Below are 14,463 nucleotides of genomic sequence, written 5' to 3'. Positions count from 1 at the left end.
TACATTTCAGAATATGACACAAGATGAAAATTGCGTACATATTCGCAACTTTCATTCGCTGTGTAAATAACTTTCATGACCAGATTTCAAGTACAGGTACAAAAACAAGGGAAATTCTCAATTCACAATAAAGGGAGTCTGAACAGCAGGGAGGCTCTACTGATACCGTATATGAATGGTTCACTTATAATTTTTTCATTGGCCCTTACATAACAAAAAGAAGGATATTTTTTTGCACTCTATGCAGTTACAGCAAAAAAAAGTAAATTAAAAGAGTACAAATTACAAGAAGCCTGACAAGTTCAAGCCTATACATGCTTCAATTCTGTTTTTAAAGTAGATGTTAGGCAGAATTAAAGCAGATTGAGTAATACTTAGTCATTGGCAATAAAGTAGAACAGGAAGAACAAGGAAGTTGCAGGTGATCTGTGTGCGTAGGTTAATATTTACTTTAGCCAGTGGATTATAGATTAATAAGGAGCTTTTGTTTCAATTCAGCATTTTCATCCAACACGAGAACATATACATATATTATGCTTCTCTCTCTTAAGGTGAGTGAATTTACTTTTTTATGATACTTTGATTTAAGTTAGATGTTTGCTATTCTAGTCCTTCTGTCTGCCTCACTGTGTGACCTGAAATGCTTAATTAACACGTCATTGTAAAAACTGTTTTTAAACAAAATGTACAATGTCTTTATCTTCTTAAGTTAATATATCTGCAGATAAATACAGCTGCCCTAATACACAATAACAAAAGCAACATCTTAAAACTTTCAGATTTGAAAACCTGTTTGTTAGGCAAGAACTGGAGTAAAGTTAATATTGCAGTTTTATGTGCTATATCTGATATTTATGATATTATGCATGGAATACTGTGCATTAGTTCATAATTAAGTTTACATTTATATTTGTATGAAACCTGAAGAGAAGTATGCTATATATACAATATGTAACAGCATGTGTACTAAATGTAAAATGCTAAAGTGGTATCACCAGATAGTGATACTATATGAAGTAATCCAGAAGTGAAGTGTATGAACTCATTTGCTAAGTGAGAAAAGTACTAAAAATAAACCAACACACATTCTTCCACATAAAAAATACAATTAAAGGGAAAAGTAGAAAGTCAGTGTTTCCGTTCTTAGACCTTGTAAACGGTGCTATATAGCGCCCGACCCGGCATAGACTGACGCAGAGGCACGTGTAAAATCCAACAGGCTTTTTATTTTTCTTCACTTGTGGGGCAGGTCTTCCCTGTGAACCCCACAGGCAATACACACTCCCAAAGCACTTAAACAAGACACACAACTCTCCACCTTGGCACCACCACTCCTCCCAGGCAACCTCATCCTCTTCCTCCTGATTCTGGCCGTGGAGTGGTGGTGGCTGGCCCCTTTTATAGCCCACTCAGAAGTGTTCCAGGTGCTTGACCACTTGGTCCTAATTGCATTCCTGGGTGGGGCTGAAGACTTGTCCAGCCGGGCTGTTAAATCCATGCAGCACCCCATAGCGGCCACCCCAGCTCCTAACCAGGCTGTGGAGGACTCCATCTCCCATCACCGTTGGCCAAGGAGGCTGCCACCAAGCATCCCAGGGGAGGTATTGAGTTGCCCATGGTTGCTCCCCTGGAACATATGCAGCAGGGGCGTTCCGGCTGGGCATGAGACCCAGCCGCCCGTCACACCGTTCATTGGGTGTGACACTAGCAAGGAATGACTGTGTTTGATATTAAAGTGCTCTACATTATGGCTACATTATGCACAGATTGAATTCTAATTGTTCTACAGACTAGCGTTATAGTGACCTCAATAAACGTTTCTGGATGTATAATGGATTCAGGTTCAGAAGGGACTTTTTCTGGATCAAGCATTTTTGATAAAGCGTTGGCTTTCCCATTATGTTTTTTAGCTAAGGAATGCCCAAAATAAGTTGAGATATGTATTTAAAAAAAACCACAAAGAACATAATAGTTTTTTGATTAAACAGACCTATTTTAAAGTGTATAGGAGGACTAATATAATCTAACAGTCCTTTGCCAATTGGATTCCCATCTACTGATAAACAAGGATAGTGGTTTAATACCAAGTGCTTATAAAATATATTTGCTAGTAAAATGTTCCACTGCCTCATTATCCATCATAACCATAATGTTCATCTCATCAATTACTGTAGGCACCAGGATTACATTTTTACACAGAGCTTAACTATTCAGACCGATTTTCCTTATGCCAAGGCTGGCTAACTGGATAGGGCTGTTGTTTAAACCCCTTGATATTTACATTCAGTTAATTTCTCAGTGCCTCTTTAAATGACCTGTATGTTGTTTTTTAAGTGCACAATTTCATCATACATACCAAAGCAAACTTTACTTTTACTAATCTCTGTAGTGACTGAGATTCTGACTCTAACAGTCTATGAGACAGAAAGATTTTTTGAAATGGACTGGAATAGAAAATATAACCAGAGACACACAAAGTTCATTAGCCAGAAGGCAATTCTATTTTTCATTAAAACAAAAAGGTAAAAATCAAAATCATCATCAAAAATCGGAAAGAAATAGGTTCTTTTATGCCAGAAAATTCAAAGAAATGATTGCCAAAGAGTTCACAAGTTTTTATACATTCTTGGATAAATCAGAAGCAAAAAGAACAACCTTTAAATAGTCACATCAATGACATCATCGTTGCACTGTCCTGGTGAACTGTGGGAAACATTGCCCAGATAAAAACAACATTACATCCACAAAGCAGCAGCAACCATTGTCCACACACGATGGGACTAAACAATAAAATAAATAATACATTTTTTTAAATTATTTTTATTAATTTTATCTAAAAACAAATAACAATCCAAACAATCAATTCACACTTAATAAAACCAAAACCCTTACCCAAAAGAAAGAAAGAGAGGAAAGTCAGCCAAAATATCAAATCTTTAAAAGCAGCAAGGAAGGAAGAGTACCTTTTTTCCTGATATAGAAGTTTATTCTAAAACGTTATTGATTAGATCCTACCATATTTTTAAAAACAAGTTTTGAGCAGATCCTCTGAGTATTTGATTGTTTCTAATTTCAGATAGTATTGGACATAAGTTACCCACTGCCTTAAAAGAAGTGATGGGTTGGGATTCTTCCAGTTGAGCAAGATAAGCTTACATGTTAGTAGTGAGGTAAAAGCAATTACAGTTTGTTTGTTCTTCTCCTCTTTAAGTCCATCTGGTTAGGAGTGATTGTGACACCAAGGCTGTCTGATAGGCATTCAAAGATTTCTGTCCAAAATTATGTTAATCTGGTGCACATGCAAAACACGTGGCCCAGTGAGGCTGGAGCTAGAGTGCAATGTTCACAGGTTGCATCTTGCCCTGGAAATATTTTAGATAGTTTAAATCAAAATAAATACACTCGATCGAAAATTTCAAGTTCACAAAATATATCTATACTAATAAAAGGCAAAGCCCTCACTGACTCACTCACTCACTCACTCACTGACTGACTGACTGACTGACTGACTGACTCACTCATCACTAATTGTCCAACTTCCCGTATAGGTGGAAAGCTGAAATTTGGCAGGCTCATTCCTTACAGCTTACTTACAAAAGTTAGGCAGGTTTCATTTCGAAATTCTATGTGTAATGGTCATAACTGGAATCTCTTTTTTGTCCATATACTGTAATGGAGGGTGCGGAGTCGCGTATCGCGTCATCATGCCTCCTATGTAATCATGTGAACTGAAAACAAAGAAGAGATTTACAGCACGAGTCAAACGCGGGAACGAAGGTAAATGACATTAATTGTTGCGTGTCTTTTAATACTGTGTAAGCATACATATTAACAGATGTGCAATTAAACGTGTGCATTTACGGGGTGATTTCTCAGGTTTAAAAGCTCGCCTTTTATTAAAAAGGTAAATGCAAACTGTTTTCATTCTGAAGGGCACAAACCTTGTTAGATTTCAGCCGTTAAACGTGTAAAAATGTCAGTACACCAGATAAATAAGCGCAACATATTATCAGTTGTATTGTATGCTTACAATACATATAGAAATGTGTTAATCGTTAACTAATAGTATGGGATGGTGTTTTTCGACTCGCGCCTTGATTTAAACGATTGCATGTCTTGGTGCGTTTGCGTAGCTTATTGTCAATATCTTTACACCTCTTTTTAAGACTTATTGACTGAAATGGGCTTTCACGAAAAAAGTTAGGGCTTTGCTACAGGATACACCCTCCACAAGTTAAGGAAGTAAAAATAAAGGTATATATTTCTGTTTTATTTAAACCTTTTAAGTTCGTATGCATAGCCCCATTTGGCTGTTTTAGTTTTTTTTTTTCTTTCTTCAGTAATATTTAATCTCCTTAAAGAAAAACAACATATGCATTTTACTTTTTTTGTATCTCTTTAGTAATATTTTAGTGTAAAAGGATAACCGGTATTTAAACCTTTTATGTTACTTTATAAAGTTATTTTACACAATGTTGAAAAATTAATAAGAAAGCTACATATTTTGGCAGCTGCTGCTTTAATTTTCAATGAAATGAAAAAAGCTCTCCAAGAGAAAACCTCAATGAAGAAGAAACAGTTTGCACTATCTAAAAAGGAGAAACCCTCATTTATAAAGGTTTGCTGCAGATGACTTAACTGAATAGTTAAATAAATGAATAGTTCCTATGTGTATAATACATATTTATCTATTTGACTTATGCCTTTATTCCAGCAACTTGCAACATCTGAGGTACAATTTGTTACATTACTTTTGTTTTTTGCAGCACAGGCAGGTGAAGTGACTTCCTCAGGGTCACACAGTGGTGTCAGTACCAGGATTTGAACTGACAAGCTCCAGGTTTGCTGAAATATTACTGAAGAAAGAAAAAAAACGAAAACGGGCAAATAGGGCTATGCATACAAATGTCCATCCATCCATTATCCAACCCGCTATATCCTAAATACAGTAGCCAATCCCTGCCAACACAGGGCACAAGGCAGGAAACAAACCCCGGGCAAGGTGCCAGCCCACCACAGGGCGCACACACCCACGCACACCCACACACCACGGACAATTTAGAATCGCCAATGCACCTAACCTGCATGTCTTTGGACTGTGGGAGGAAACCCAGACAGACACGGGGAGAACATTCAAACTCCACGCAAGGAAGCGAACCCGGGTCTCCTAACTGGCACCTTTCACTGCACCACCATGCCGCCCGCATACAAACTTAAAAGGTTTAAATAAAACAGAAATATATACCTTTATTTTTACTTCCTTAACTTGTGGAGGGTGTATCCTGTAGCAAAGCCCTAACTTTTTTCATGAAAGCCCCTTTCAGTCAATAAGCCTTAAAAACAGGTGTAAAGCTAAACTTGCAGCACCGCTATTCAATTACACTTGCCTAACGCCTCTCCTAAGGGGAGATACTGTGGGATCTGGGCATCAGTCAAAGCACCAATCACAGGCCCGATTAGAAAGCGGGAAGCTGTGATTTGTCGTCTCCCTCCCATGTAACAATCACAGCCTGTGTTATAACGCACTATGTATGTATGTATGTATATATGTATATGTGTGTGTTTATGTATGTGTGTATATGTATGTGTATATATATATATATATATATGTTCATATGTGTATATATATATGTATATATATGTGGATGTGTATCTATAATAATAAAAGGCAAAGTCCTCACTGACTGACTGACTCACTCACTCACTGACTGACTCATCACTAATTCTCCAACTTCCCGTGTAGGTGGAAGGCTGAAATTTGGCAGGCTCATTCCTTACAGCTTACTTACAAAAGTTAGGCAGGTTTCATTTCGAAATTCAAAGCGTAATGGTCATAACTGGAACATATTTTTTGTCCATACACTGTAATGGAGGAGGCGGAGTCACGTATCGCGTCATCACGCCTCCTACGTAATCACGTGAACTGAAAACAAGGAAGAGATTTACAGCACGAGTCACACGCGGGAACGAAGGTAAATGACGTTAATTTTTGACTGTCTTTTAATACTGTGTAAGCATACATATTAACACATGTGCAATTAAACGTGTGCATTTACGGGGTGATTTCTCAGGCTTAAAAGCTCACCTTTTATGAAACGCGGGAACGAAGGTAAATGACGTTGTTCACTGTCTTTTAATACTGTGTAACCATACATATTAACACATGTCCAATTAAACGTGTGTATTTACGCGGTGATTTCTCAGGCTTAAAAGCTCGCCTTTTACTAAAAAGGTAAATGCAAAACTATTTTCAATCAGTTTATTGAAACGCTCCCGTTAAGGATTGCAATAACATTCGCGAGATAAAACAATGAAGTAGGGGGAAATGGAGGAACAGCCGCAAACAGAGAAGAGCAAAAAATTTATTAAACAATTGAGAACGGAGCGAGTTAAGCATACAATAATAATAAATAATAATTCATTACATTTATATAGCGCTTTTCTCAGTACTCAAAGCGCTATCCACACAGGGAGGAACCGGGAAGCGAACCCACAATCCTCCTACAAGCATGTTCATAAGGGAAACAAAGCACGGTGTAAAACATAAGTTTTAATTAAGTTTATAGAAACGCTCCCGCTGCGGATTGCAATAACATATTCGCGAGATAAAAGTTTAATGAGAAGACACGAGGTATAAACGAACCACACGCCGTGGCGCAACGTTAGGGGCAACAGTTTCAACCATTCTATGATCTGCTTCTCGCAACTGAAAGACGGCACATGGCGGATATTAGCCGACTTGCTGACCGCAACGTTAGGGGCTTCAACTATGGCGCTGACGCCATATCTCAGTGCCAACACTTTGCAGACTGTACTTAAAAGACACGCCCTCCTCACTGGACAGTTAAAAACACCAATCAAACTAACGATGACATCAAGTATTACCCAATCAAAAGTAGGAAAGGAGGCATCTTCATAAAATGCGTGTGGGATGATTTGCATGAGACGCTGCTTTAAAAAAAAAATGATAAAAAAAATACGGGATAAATCCCGTCCAGTATTGATTCAAAACGGGACGCGCAATTTCATTCTCAAACGCGGCACGATTCCGTATTTTAAAGGACGGGTGGCAACCCTACAGTGCCAGGTAACCACCCATACAATCAGATTGTGATTCAGACTAGGAATGCAATGAATGTAATTACCCCGATCTACATACAAGGCGAAAGTCTTGCAACATTCAAAGATGATGGTTTGGGATAATTAGTACTTATTAAGTACAACATTGAACATAAAAGAGCTTATGAAGCCTTGAACCGATAAAAGCAAGATCTCAGAGATCGTAAAAAAAAAAAAGGAGGTAATGTCGTTTTACTCGCTGTAGATTTTACTCAAACATTACCAGTTATTCCACGAGGGAGACCAGCAGATGAACTCAACGCGCGTTTAAAATCCATGCTTCTCCCACGGTCGGTGATATGTCGCGTGTTCTCGGGTAGGTACACCAAAAAATGTATACATTTAAGCATGTAATGGGCAAAGAAAAAATGAGGTATACCTGAAGGCACTGCAGTAGTACTCAATGTAACTTTACTTCTTAAATGTTAATGTTTTACTGTTTAATAATTTATACACTTCTTATATATTGTTCAAATTCTTTTATGAAAATACCAGTGACAGCGCAATGCACGATAACATGGAGTGAATACACCATACGCATCTGCCCACGGCTGCCCTGGTGTGCGCAGATAGGAGTTGATTCTAAAATAAAATAAACATAAAAACAGTAATACATTCATCACCCATAAAGCAGATAGCAGACGTGACGTATTATATGTGTACCACATTTCAAGTCAATACGTGAAACGGTTTGCAAGCTACAGGTGATTTAAAATCCTGGACAGACCAACGAAAAGCCACGGTAGCAAATTATTGAAGAAGATTTTACTGTTTAATAATTTATATTTATATGAAATGTGCTTCTTATATATTACTTCATATTCTCATATGATAATGATGTTAATGTCGTTTATATTGATTTCTATGTTATTGTAAGTGCATCTATGTGTGTATATGTATGTATGTATGTGTATATATATATATAAAAAATATATATATTAAAAATATATGTGTATATGTATATATAATATATCTGTATATGTGTGTATATGTGTGTGTATATGTCTATATGTATATATATATGACAGCAACACTCATAACAATGACAACACAATTACATTGACAATCATGTTACGTTATTTTTAAAATGTTTCCTTTACTTTTTCATAACCTCTTTAACACAGTACTTCTCCACTGCGAAGCGCGGGTATTTTGCTAGTATGTATATATGTATATGTATATATATGTTTACATAACCTCTTTAACACACTACTTCTCCGCTGCGAAGTGCGGGTATTTTGCTAGTATATATATATATATAGATATATAAAACTACTCAAAAAAATTAAAGGAATACTTTGAAAACACATCAGATCTCAATGGAAAAAAAAATCCTGCTGGCTATCTCTACTGATATGGACTGGGTAATGTGTTAGGAATGAAAGGACGCCACATCGTTTGATGGAAATGAAAATTATTAACCTACAGAGGGCTGAATTCAAAGACATCCCGAAAATCAAACTGAAAAAAATTATGTCGCAGGCGAGTCCATTTCATTGCAGCAACTCCAAATCGTACTCAGTAGTTTGTATGACCCCACGTGCTTGTATTCATGCCTGACAACGTCGGAGCATGCTCCTAATGAGACAAGGGATGATGTCCTGGGGGATCTCCTCCCAGATCTGGACCAGGGTATTACTGAGCTCCTGGACAGTATGAGGTGCAACCTGGCAGCGTCGGATGGACTGAAACATAATGTCCTAGGGGTGTTCTATTGGATTTAAGTCAGGTGAGAGTTGGGGCCAGTCAATGGTATCAATTTCTTCATCCTCCAGGAACTGACTGCATACTCTCACCACATGAGGCTGGGCATTGTTGTGCACCAGGAGGAACCCAGGAGCCACTGCACCAGCATAGGGTCTGACAATGGGTTCAAGGATTTCATCACACTACCTAATGGCAGTGAAGGTGCTGTTGTCTAGCCTGTAGAGGTCTGTGTGCCCCTCCATCGATATGCCTCCCCAGACCATCACTGACCCACCACCAAACCGGTCATGTTGAATGATGTTACAGGCAGCATAACGTTCTCCACGGCTTCTCCAGACTCTTTCACGTCTGTCACATGTGCTCAGGGTGAACCTGCTCTCATCTATGAAAAACACAAGGTGTCAGTGGTGGACCTGCCAATTCTGGTATTTTATGGCAAATGCCAATCGAGCTCCACGGTGCAGGACACTGAGCATAGGGCCCACTAGAGGATGTTGGGACCTCAGGCTACCCTCATGAAGTCTGTTTCTGATTGTTTGGTCAGAGACATTCACACCAGTGGCCTGCTGGAGGTAATTTTGTAGGCTCTGGTAATGCTCATCCTGTTCCTGCTTGCCCAGAGGAGCAGATTCCAGTCCTGCTGATGGGTAAAGGACCTTCTACCACCCTGTCCAGCTCTCCTAGAGTAACTGCTTGTCTCCTGGAATCTCCTTCATGCCCTTGAGACTGTGCTGGGAAACACAGCAAACCTTCTGGCAATGGCACGTATTGATGTGCCATCCTGGAGAAATTGGACTACCTGTGCCACCTCTGTAGGGTCCAGGTATCGCCCCATGCTACCAGTAGTGACACTGACCGTAGCCAAATGCAAAACTAGGGAAGAAACAGATGAGAAGAGAAAAATGTCAGTGGCCTCCACCTGTTAAACCATTCCTGTTTTGGGGGTCGTCTCATTGTTGCCCCTCTAGTGCACCTGTTGTTAATTTCATTAACACCAATGCAGCTGAAACTGATTAACAACCCTCTCTGCTACTTAACTGACCAGATCAATATCAGTAGAAGTTTTATTGACTTGATGCTTTACTCTGATTAAAAGTGTTCCTTTAATTTTTTTGAGTAGTATATACAGTATATGCATGGAATCTTTTGCAGGGTCACTTCAGAACATTTATGTAAAAGAAATCCATGATGGTATGCATTGAAATGCAAAAGTCTGTCAAAGATCTCTTTGTTTGAAATGGTAACGAGCAGAAACTTTTTAGATGGAAAATATACATATTTGAAGAGTTTTGAATGAGATATGGTGTTATCTTTTCTGTTTTTCTTTACAGATATGGACAAGTGGAAGATAACTGCATTATTATTAATTTTTTTATGTTTTTTCTTATTCGCTACTATTCTTGCATGTAAGTAGCTCATATAAATTATTATTTGATTATTATTTTCATTTTCTCAGTTACTCAACACAACACATTTGTTTATTTGGCATTTATCACATAAAAAGGCACCATTATAAAGAGACTTGCCTCAACCTACCTTTAACAAAGATGGATGCATTTTAACGTCAGTAAACAGTAATTTGGAAGTGCAGTGTTAAAGTGTGGGGGTTACAGTGGTGGAGTGTTTTACACTTCTGACTTGTTGTTCTTTTTCCAGCCTGGTCACTCACAATGTTACACTTGCATGATCTCACTGTGTCTCTTCATTTGTCCTCCATGTACCCTCTTTCCTCCCACATTCTAAAGATCTCCTCTTAGGCTGATTGTCATGATATATAGGGATTTGTCTCCACATCCAGATTTGACATTTCTTGCAACCATAAAGGAAGTAAAGAGGCTGAAAAAAGGGTATGATTTGTTGAAACACATTTGACATTAGGTTAAGTGATTGTTAGTGGATGTCATTTTTAGTTTTATGAGCTGAGGAAAATTGCATTTCTAAATGTATAAAGCTTATCAGACTTGTAAATGGGAAGTATGCCCTGTAACAATAAGTTCAATTGAATGAGAGGGAAGCATGAATGAATTTAAGTGTATATCTTAGTTGAGAAAATTAGCTTAACAAAAACTAACTAAATTTAATATGTTTTTTAGGTTTTTACATATGGTGTAAAAGGAATAATGGTAAGTGTGCTAAAGAGGTATTCATTAATGCTAGCAGAATCGATTAGTTGGTAACACTTTAGGTTAGATACAGTCATATGAAAAAGTTTGGGAACCCCTCTTAATTCTTTGGATTTTTGTTTATCATTGGCTGAGCTTTCAAAGTAGCAACTTCCTTTTAATATATGACATGCCTTATGGAAACAGTAGTATTTCATCAGTGACATTAAGTTTATTGGATTAACAGAAAATATGCAATATGTATCATAACAAAATTAGACAGGTGCATAAATTTGGGCACTCCAACAGAGATATTACATCAATATTTAGTTGATCCTCCTTTTACAAATCTAACAGCCTCTAGATGCCTCCTATAGCCTTTGATGAGTGTCTGGATTCTGGATGGAGGTATTTTTGACCATTCTTCCATACACAATCTCTTCAGTTCAGTTAAACTTGATGGCTGCCGAGCATGGACAGCCTGCTTCAAATCATCCCATAGATTTTCGATGATATTCAAGTCAGGGGACTGTGACGGCCATTCCAGAACATTGTACTTCTCCCTCTGCATGAATGTCTTTGTAGATTTCAAACTGTGTTTTGGGTCATTGTCTTGTTGGAATATCCAACCCCTGCGTAACTTCAACTTTGTGACTGATGCTTGAACGTTATCCTGAAGAATTTGTTGATATTGGGTTGAATTCATCCGACCCTCGACTTTAACAAGGGCCCCAGTCCCTGAACTAGCCACACAGCCCCACAGCATGATGGAACCTCCACCAAATTTGACAGTAGGTAGCAGGTGTTTTCCTTGGAATGCGGTGTTCTTATTCTGCCATGCAAAGCACTTTTTGTTATGAACAAATAACTCAATTTATGTGTCATCAGTCCAAAGCACTTTGTTCCAAAATGAATCTGGCTTGTCAAAATGAGTATTTGCATACAACAAGCGACTCTGTTTGTGGCGTGAGTGCAGGAAGGGCTTCTTTCTCATCACCCTGCCATACAGATGTTCTTTGTGCAAATTGTGCTGAATTGTAGAACGATGTACAGATACATCATCTACAGCAAGATGTTCTTGCAGGTCTTTGGAGGTGATCTGTGGGTTGTCTGTAACCATTCTCACAATCCTGCGCATATGCCGCTCCTGTATTTTTCTTGGCCTGCCAGACCTGCTGGGTTTAACAGCAACTGTGCCTGTGGCCTTCCATTTCCTGATTCCATTCCTTACAGTTGAAACTGACAGTTTAAACCTCTGAGATAGCTTTTTGTAGCCTTCCCCTAAACCATGAGACTCAACAATCTTTGTCTTCAGATCTTTTGAGAGTTGGTTTGAGGATCCCATGCTGTCACTCTTCAGAGGAGAGTCAAAGGGAAGCACAACTTGCTATTGACCACCTTAAATACCTTTTATATCTCATGATTGGACACACCTGTCTATGAAGTTCAAGGCTTAATGAGCTAATCCAACCAATTTGGTGTTACAAGTAATCAGCATTGAGCAGTGACAGGCATTTAAATCAGCAAAATTACAAGGGGACCTACATTTGTGCACAGCCAGTTTTTCACATTTGATTTAATTTCATACAACTAAATTCTGCTTCACTAAAAATCTTTGTTCGGAAAACACCACAGTACTCAGATGTTCCTAGGAAATAAAAGACATACCACTGTTATCTTTTTTGTTGAAAGTAGAGTAAATTATTATGCAGGCTGAGAGGGGTTCCCAAACTTTTTCATATGACTGTAACTTCAAAATTACATCTTTTAATCATAACATGTAAGAAGCAACATTAAAGTGTTTATTTTTCTCTATAATGTGGCTTACTAAAATAACCAGATACATGATTGTCCTGATATTACATATTTGAGCATAACTTTTCATATTCACAAGTAATTTAACCAGCATATCAAAGGCTCTTAATTTACCACATTTCATAGAAATGAGTAACAACCTTATTGATGCTTTCTTAGTGTTAACAAGATCAAGAGAAGCCTTTGTTAAGGTCTTGTAATGTAACATTATTTGAGTAATAGATGCAATTTTGCAGTAACTAAATTGTTATCTATTCTTTCATACAAGTTACCCTTACCTGTTAAAGACAGGTTATAAAATAAATGTTAAAATATTTGATGTAAATGATATATGTAAAAAAATATTTTTATTACATTGATAATTGTTGTAAATATAATTAAGTTTATGATTTGCATGGAGACTAAGGAAAAATGTAATTCAGTTAATAACTTCTTCTTCTTTCGGCTAACAAACTTAAAAATGTTTTTTAAATAATTATTTTCTTCATCAAACAAAATTAATTTATGCATGACTACTTCTGGGGCGGCACGGTGGCGCAGTGGGTAGTGCTGCTGCCTCGCAGTTGGGAGATCTGGGGACCTGGGTTCGCTTCCCGGGTCCTCCCTGCGTGGAGTTTGCATGTTCTCCCCGTGTCTGCGTGGGTTTCCTCCGGGCGCTCCGGTTTCCTCCCACAGTCCAAAGACATGCAGGTTAGGTGGATTGGCGATTCTAAATTGGCCCTAGTGTGTGCTTGGTGTGTGGGTGTGTTTGTGTGTGTCCTGTGGTGGGTTGGCACCCTGCCCAGGATTGGTTCCCTGCCTTGTGCCCTGTGTTGGCTGGGATTGGCTCCAGCAGACCCCCGTGACCCTATGTTTGGATTCAGCGGGTTGGAAAATGGATGGATGTCTACTTCTATATCTGACTAATCAACATATAACTGAAACATAATTTACACCAAAATCTACTGCTACTATTTGCCTCTCCTTACCCAGCTAACCCCTGTTCTACTTTTAGCTCTATAGGACGTCTCTCAACACTATGCTTCTTTTATCATTATTTCTTTCCTCACCAGCCATCATGACCTTCTCATCTTCTCTTCTCTTGACTCGTGATAGAGCCACATGTAGCTAGCCATGTGCAAACACTGTTTGAGGAAGATATACACCCACCTTTTCTTATGTCTGTCCCTGAGCTTTGTCTCTGTATCTTTGCATGCTTTGACCTCTTTTACCTTACATGTACCTGAAGCAGCTCCTCCTACACCTCTTCTTGGTATCCTCACATGTGTCAACCTCTGCTGGACAATGTGTATACTCAGTGTTCTTTCTACGCCTTTCCTTGGTTTCCTCATGTGTGTCAACCTCTCTTGCCTGACACTTCCTCTCTTAATTACATTTCTGTAAAGCTTGCTTCTCAGGACCAGGTTTATACTTCACAAGACGCTATGCACTTGCCTGCGGACTCTACTGCTACGCAAGCGGTGCACTGTTTATACTTGCGTGCGTCCTTCATGTAAATCTTGAGGATTCCACCAGATGTCTTTGACATCATCATTGTGAGAAAACAACATTCTGCTTTGGCATGTTGTGAATTGCCTGAAACATCCATTAAATTCCTAGGACACCTTGCTACAATATCTCTGAAAAGGTTGGATGCTTAATGACTATGTCCATCAATCCAGGGAGACAGAAACAATCTCACAGGGCTTCAGCTCATCGCAAGGTGAATACACACATCTAC

The 14,463-nt window shown here is 38.5% G+C and overlaps 1 protein-coding gene across 1 annotated transcript in view; it reads left to right on the top strand.

The window, feature by feature from the left end:
- Positions 1-418: 418 nt before the first annotated feature.
- Positions 419-14,463, top strand: part of LOC114642849 (butyrophilin subfamily 1 member A1-like) — a 45,769-nt gene continuing 31,724 nt past the window's right edge. The window contains exons 1-3 of the mRNA XM_051922408.1: positions 419-551; positions 10,158-10,232; positions 10,920-10,949. Of these exons, the coding sequence (XP_051778368.1) occupies positions 10,160-10,232; positions 10,920-10,949 (103 nt within the window). The 5' untranslated portion in view covers positions 419-551; positions 10,158-10,159. The remainder of the gene's footprint in view (positions 552-10,157; positions 10,233-10,919; positions 10,950-14,463) is intronic.

This window comes from Erpetoichthys calabaricus, chromosome 2, assembly GCF_900747795.2.
Source record: "Erpetoichthys calabaricus chromosome 2, fErpCal1.3, whole genome shotgun sequence".
Classification (NCBI taxonomy): Eukaryota; Metazoa; Chordata; class Cladistia; order Polypteriformes; family Polypteridae; genus Erpetoichthys; species Erpetoichthys calabaricus.
The sequence above is the reverse complement of the archived record's forward strand: the minus strand, read 5'-3'. Positions and strand labels throughout refer to the sequence as shown.